The sequence below is a fragment of the Peromyscus maniculatus genome, chromosome 1, assembly GCF_049852395.1.
Source record: "Peromyscus maniculatus bairdii isolate BWxNUB_F1_BW_parent chromosome 1, HU_Pman_BW_mat_3.1, whole genome shotgun sequence".
Classification (NCBI taxonomy): domain Eukaryota; kingdom Metazoa; phylum Chordata; class Mammalia; order Rodentia; family Cricetidae; genus Peromyscus; species Peromyscus maniculatus.
In genome coordinates this window covers 52,355,025-52,362,128 of record NC_134852.1, presented here as the reverse complement: position 1 = coordinate 52,362,128, position 7,104 = coordinate 52,355,025, and the positions used below count along the sequence as shown (strand labels likewise).

At 51.8% G+C, this 7,104-nt stretch overlaps 1 protein-coding gene across 2 annotated transcripts in view; it reads right to left on the bottom strand.

Moving 5' to 3' along the window:
• Nucleotides 1–5,408: 5,408 nt before the first annotated feature.
• Tbcb (tubulin folding cofactor B) overlaps nucleotides 5,409–7,104 on the bottom strand; it is a 5,743-nt gene continuing 4,047 nt past the window's right edge. Inside the window, exons 4-6 of one of the 2 annotated variants that reach the window (XM_006982024.4) lie at nucleotides 6,315–6,506; nucleotides 5,798–5,870; nucleotides 5,409–5,668 (exon numbers count right to left, since the gene is read on the bottom strand). In XM_006982024.4, coding sequence (XP_006982086.1) covers nucleotides 5,554–5,668; nucleotides 5,798–5,870; nucleotides 6,315–6,506 — 380 coding nt within the window. In that variant the 3' untranslated portion in view covers nucleotides 5,409–5,553. Of the gene's footprint in view, nucleotides 5,669–5,797; nucleotides 5,871–6,314; nucleotides 6,507–7,104 lie in introns of those variants that run through there. The other variant, XM_042268676.2, reaches the window with a different exon arrangement.

The following is a 7,104-nucleotide window of genomic DNA, read 5'->3' as shown; positions in this document are numbered from 1 at the left end:
CCAGGACAGACCAAAGTACAGTGCCACCGAGGTCCAACTTGGTGAACCAATGAGTTTTATTACTTACAGGACTATGGGTGAGGGGTCACTCACAGGGATATGGGTGAGGGGTCACTCACAGGGATATGGGTGAGGGGTCACTCACAGGGATATGGGTGAGGGGTCACAGACGGCTGCATCACCAAAGCCCACCCCAGCATGGTGACAGCTCACACAGCTGGAACCTGGGGCCCACCGCCCAGCCTGCCGGCTGCTCAGCAGGCTGGAGAGCGTCCTCTCCCCGGGCCTCAGGTGGTCTGAGCCTCTTCCAGGCAGTTCGGCTGGTCTCTGCTTCCTGTTGGAGCTTGGCCTTGTCTGAGAGTCCAGTGCAGCAGGCTTTGCTATTTCAATACACTCTTGGGAGGAGCCTAGGGAATCTGGGCAGTTTCAGGGACTTCCTGAAGCTATTTTGAGGTTTTGGTTTTTTGGTTTTTGGTCCCCCCTCCAAGACAAGGTTTCTGTGTAGGCCTGGCTGTCCTGGAATTCGCTCTGTAGACCAGGCTGGCCTTGAACTCAGAGACCTGCCTACCTCTGCCCCCTGAGTGCTGCGATTAAAGGCACCCCACTTATTTTGAGTTGTTTATTTTTTGTCTCAAAGCGCTCCCCTGGAGGGTGGAATCAATTTCAGTAGCTGCTACACCAGAGCATTAGCTGCTCTTGCAGAGGACCAGGCCAGGTTCCCAATACCAATGACTGCTCACAACCATCCCTAACTCAGGTCCAGGGCAGCCAGTGACCTCATCTGATTTATGGGTACCAGGCTAACACATGGTGCAAATGTGTACATGCAGGCAAAACATACATACACATAAAACAATTAAAAAAATAGAATATCGTCAGATGGTGGTGGCGCCGCGCACACCTTTAATCCAGCACTAGAGAGGCAGGGGCAGGAGAATCTCTATGAGTTCAATGCCAACCTGATCTACATAGTGCATTAGGACTCCGACTCATAGGACTTACAGCCAGGACTACATAGAGAGACCATGGAGGGGGCCGGCTGGATACTTCTAGCCTCCGAGAGGGCCTGTACTCATGTGCATGTGCTCACATACAGAAACACACACATACATGTCAGTAAAAATCATGAAAACGCATTTTACATTTTTATTTGTTTTTTTTTTCCAAGACAGGGTTTCTCTGTGTAGCCCTGGCTGTCCTGGAACTCATAGACCAGGTTGGCCTTGAACTCACAGAAATCCACCACCTCCCAAGTACTGGGTTTAAGGTGTATGCCAGGGTTGGGGGTTTAGCTCAGTGGTAGAGTGCTTGCCTAGCATAGCACAAAGCCCCGGGTTCGATCCTCAGCTCCAATAAATAAACAAACAAACAAACAAATAAATAAATAAATAAATGTATGTGCCAACACGGTTCAGCTAAAATTTTTATTTCTTTGAGAATAAAAAATATCTATGTGTTTTGCTGTATTCATGTCTGTGCACCACATGCATGGAGTAACAGGTGTGTTTGACTAATCCTGTGGGTGCTGGGAATCAAACCCGAATCCTCTGGAATGACAGTCAGTGCTCTTAACCACCGGGCTGTTTCTCCAGTCCCGGCTGGGAGACTTCTCAAGCACTCCCAGAAACGCCGTGCTGACGTTTGGTAGATCTTTGTGTGCAGTAACTGTGACTTACCTAAGGGCAGCAGTGGGGAGCACACGGTCCCCCCTTGCCCTCTTAGCTCCAACATATGAAATAATATGAGCTCGGGTCCTCCCTGCTCCAGGATGAGCTCTCTTGCTGAACACAGGCTGGCAGGTGTTATCTGGATCCTATGTGTCCCCTAAAGGCTCACAGGCTGAAGACTGGTCACCAGCCTGGGTCACTATCAAAAGTGGGACCTTGAAGTGGGGACCCTTAAGGAAGGGAAGCCATGGTGATGCACACTTGTAGGGATGGTGGGATCCTGGCGTAACGAGGATCAGATAACCACAGGTGGAAATCTGCAACCATGATCCTCGCTTTCCCTGTTTGGAATGCTAAGGGTTGGGTCCAGGACCTCGTGCATGCTTGGCAAGTTCCGGGTCACCGAGCTACAGCCAGCCTCCCTCCTCTGTACATTATCTCAGGTTGGGCTGGGGGATAGTGTCTGCAAGTCTCAGGACTGGAGTTGGCATGCCAACACAAATGTCTGGTGGGCATGGCGGGCATGCCTGTAGTTCTAGCCTTGGAAGGGGAAACAGGGTCTCCAGAGCAAGCTGGTTAGCAGGATTAGCCATTAGCAGTGAGCTCTGGGTTTGAGTGAGACCTGCCTGGATGAACGAGGGGAAAGAGCAACGGAGGGTTATTCCCAACAGTAACCTCAGACCTTCCTCTGCATGCCCACATACACAGATGCACAATACCCACGTGTGCCCACACATGCAAATATGCCTTCATACATGAAAAACACACACATATACACGTGTGCATGCACACACACACACATACAAACAAAAATGGAAAAAAAAAGTATCTCAGGTATTTGTCACAACAACAGAAAGCTGCCCAACAAGCTGGTTGGAAAGTTGGGGCATCCCTCTTGTTTGCTGACTTGGGGGTGGGTGGGTGATGTGCCAGCATGTTGTATGGATCTATTTCTTGTAATGTCTGGTGGTACTCAGTATGTGTGGTGGGTGTGTGGCTTGTGCAAATCTGTAGGCAGTTTCTGCATACCACGTCTCACATCTGTGCTTGGGGTTGGTCCTGCCTCTCTGGGAGTTGAGTCCATCAAAGCGAGTCCACATGCTCTATGGTAGGAGTAGGTGACACCGGCTGTATGCCCAGGGACCCCAGGGTTCTCAGGAACCTCCATTTCCTTCTTACTCTATCTGCTCGATGTTATTGCTTCCTCTGTCTTCGGAGTTACAATTAAACGATTACAATTAAGCCATCTCCCAAAAAGTCATGCCACCCAGAATCCCTTGAAGGAGCTAATGAGGGTCATTATTTTACATGCAGGCCCATGCCTAGTGACTCACACTCTCCAGAACACATGGGCTGCACACACATCGTGAGCCTGAGGGCAGTGTTCTCTGCCAGGCTACACGATGCTATGAACAACGGCTTGGTGCTGCTGATCTGCTTCCAGTGCTCATTGACTTCTTTTTCTACTTGGGATGGAACCATATGCTAGACAAGCACTCTACCCCTGAGCGATATTCCCAGCCCTCTTTTTACTTTAAAAAAAAAAAAAAATGTGTATGAGTGTTTTTTCCCCATTTATGTGTGTGCACTACATGCATGCAGTGCCCTCAGCGGCCATAAGAAGGCGTCAGATTCCTTGGAACTGGAGTTACAGACAGTTGTGACCCACCACGTGGGCGCTGGAATTGTAGCTGAAGTTGGCTAAGTGCTCTTTTTTGTTTTTTGTTTCCTTTCTTTTTTGTTTGTTGCTCTTCATGACAGGGTTTCTCTGTGAACCCCTGGAATTCACTGTGTAGACCAGCTGGCCTTGAATTCAGAGATCCACCTGCCTCTGTCTCCCGAGTGCTGGGATTAAAGGCGTGTGCCACCACCGCCCGGCTTTCTTTGTGCTTTTTGAGGCAGGGTCTCGCTAATGGTTCAGGCAGGCCTTCAACTCACTCAATAGCCCAGACCTGTCTGAATAGGGAGGATGGCAGGTCTGTGCCACAAACCTGGCTTTGTTTACTTTCTTAAAATACTAAGTGGGGGCTGGAGAGATGGCCTGGCAGTTCAGAGCCCTGGCTGCTCTTGCAGAGGACCTGGCTTCAATTCCCAACACCTACACAGCAGCTCACAATCGTAACTCCAGTTCTAGGGGACCTGATGCCCTTTTCTAGCCTCTGTGGGCACTGTACGCAGGCAAAACATAAAAACAAGCCTTAGAATAAGGTCCCCGAGGTCAGGGTCTGTGACAGACCTCGCCGTCACCCTCCCTTCTCGCTTCTCTACACAGTTCCTGTGACAGCTGACCGGTTCACGGTTGTTCTGGAGTGAAGGACCGACTCCCTGATTCTTCGAGCTTTACCATGTGGCCACATGACATCATTCTGGCTAATGAGTTAGGAGTAGGTTTGGACTTGTGCCTCTCCCAGGTCTGTACTCTAGCCCAGGCTGGTTCGGAATTCATCATAACCCACGCTGGTTGTCCTCCAAACCACCAAGGCTAGCCTTCTGCTTCTGCTTGCTGAATGCTAAGACTACGGTTAACTACCATGCCTGTACCATGCCTGGCTCTGGCGCCCTTTCGTAAGGGCAAAGACCCCCCCCCCCCCCCCCCCCCGTTCCTTCTCTCCTGGAGTGGGAGGTGGGAGTCAGGAGAGGACGGGAGTACACCAGCGTACAGACGTGGAGATGGCTGCTGACACACAGAGATCGTTATCCCGGGGAATATGTGAGCCTCTAAAAGGAAATCAGTCAGGCTGGAGAGGTGGCTCAGTTAAGAGCTCTGGCTGCCCTTCCAGAGGACCCAGGTTCAATCCCCAGCACCCACATGGCAGCTGACAGCTGTCTGTAACTCCTGTTCTGGGGGATCTGGTTCCCTTATACAGACACACATGCAGGTAAAACACTAATGCATATAAAAATAAACATATTTTTTAAAAAAGAAACTGCAGGGTGTGGTTGCACATACTTTTATTCCTAGCACTTAGGAGACGGAGGCAAGGAGGATCTCTGAGAGTTTGAGCCTGGCCTACACAGTAAGCTCCAGGCCAAACTTAAGACCTGTCTCAAAAAAAAAAAAAAAAAAAAGAAAGAAAGAAAGAAAAAAGGAAAAAAAGGGAGGAGGACTTGAACTTTCATCCTGCTTAAACTCCATTATTTTGGGCTGTTATAGCAGCACAGTATTTAAGAGAAATTTATGTGGGTAAGCATACTGTGTGTACAAGAAGTTGACCTTAACCTTTATGAACTGCGTGTTGGGCTGGATCCTGGTCCTCGGAAAGCAGCACTTTTTCAAAATCTTATTTTATGTGCAGGTGTTTTGCCTGCATGTATGTCTGTGTGAGGATGTCAGATCTTGGAGTTTACAGCCAGTTGTGAGCTAGACATGGTGGGTGCTGAGAACTGAACCCAGATCCTCTGGAAGAGCAGTCAGTGTTCTTAACGGCTGAGCCATCTCTCCAGCCCCTCAGTAAACACTCCAGCACTCAGGATATTACCTTAAGTAAAAAGGGGTAAAGCCATTTCTTGGAGGCATCTAGGTGCCACGGCATCATCCAGGTGTTTGTTTGGTTGAGACAGGGTCTTTTTCTGTACTTCTTGCTGTCCTGGAACTCACTCTGTAGCCCAGGCTGGCCTTGACTTCAGAGATCCGCCTGCCTCTGCCTCCCGAGGGCTGGGATGAAGGATGTGTACCATCACACCCCACCATGAGCTACTTTACCAAGATCTTCCCGAAATCAAGAGACTCCCACACCCTCCTGGATTCTGATTAATTTAATGCACAAATCTCAAAAACCAATGGCAGATAAGAGAATAAAATAAACAGGATCGGAGGAAAAGGGCCACAGGCAGACAGACAGAGGGGCTCCGTCAGGGGCCGGAGAGGGGACACCCTGGTTCAGTGTCACATCTCATCCAGCCCGTAGTCCTCCTCTGGGAACTCTCCCACGGTGACGAGAGCCGGCTTGACAAAGGCTCCGTACTTGGCCTGGCATTCAAAGTAGCGTTTCCCGTTCACACTGCAGGGAGGGGGGGCGGCAGTGAGGAGAGGCTACCACTGTCCTGGCCAGCGTGGGCAGGCTCAGCCAGCAGCACACGTGGACCCCCACGTACACGGACAAGCACATACACCAGAGGCAATACGTTACCTGCCATCGTTTTTCCCTAGCGGCTCATCGTATCTGACACCGACCCAGTAGCCTGGCTTGAAATCTGTGAGTCCTGTCCAGGAGAGAAATCCCAGTGAAACCTCCATGTGGAGCTCCCTCCTGGCTCCTGCTCCTTGGCGGAGTAGAAACGCTGCCATGGAGACAGAGTCCTACCTCCGGTGCTCATACCCCCTCCTCCCCGGACAGAGATGGCAGCCTTGACACTGTCTCTTTCCTTCTGCTTCTCCCCCATTCCCTCAGGACCCCCAGCCAGAGCAGGGTGTCGCCACAGAGAAAGGCTTAGGTGGCAGTGGTGGGCGCCCACCTTTAACCCCAGCACGTGGGAGGCAGAGGCAGGTCAATCTCTGAGTTTGAGGCCAGCCTGGTCCTCCATGATGCTATGGCCAAGTGCATAGGGCCAGATGGCCACCAACTGCCCCTTCCGAAACTTGAGCCAAAAGACATCTTCCCTTAAGTTCTGTCACGTTTCTAGTCACAGTGACGGAGAGACACATACCTACATACATGACAGTGCCCCGGCGCGGGGACTGGCCAGGTGCCTGCACCTCACAGCGGCTTCCCACAGAGATGGCGCTGGCTTGGGTCTTCTCCTCGCTGAGGCGCTGGGCGGCTTCCGCCTCCTGCTGGGCCCGAAGTTCCTCATTGTAAGGGCCTACCTTGCTGCGCTTCATGAAGGATCGAACTGTGTCTGTGGGCAGGGTGGGGAGGGGGTCAAACCTGCCCTTCAGATCCTGTCCCTCCTGGAAAGGGCTGACATTCATGGGGAACCTCTACTGAGTGCCTAAGAGCCACCACCGGATGCCGCAAGCCTCTCTCCGCGCTCTGGCCTCTCCCCTGCTTCCCCGCCTCCTCCCGTTTGCATCTCCCTGCCATTCAGAACTAAGGAGATGCCTCTACCTCCAGTCCTCGGCTGACCCTGTTTCTCCACACACCCCTCTGGTCTCACGTTCCTCTTCCTCTGACTCCTGAAACCCTCCCGTCTGCACATTCCCATCTTTCCTCAGATGCTTGCTCCAAATGCCACACTACCCTTACACATCCCATCTGCCCCATCACACGCCACCTTTACCATGACCACTCCCCCAACCAAACCCCCAGCCCACCTCAAGGTCCTTTCTTTCAAAGCCCCCTCTGCCCGCCTAACCCCGTCCCCTAGCCTCCCCCGCCACTCCATGCCATCTACCTGAACTCATCTCCCTGTTCCTACTGTAGTTCCCCCCTCACCAGCTTCCATCCTCCAAGCCCCAACCCCGTTGCCTAGCCAGTGATGGCCCCACTGCCCCCAG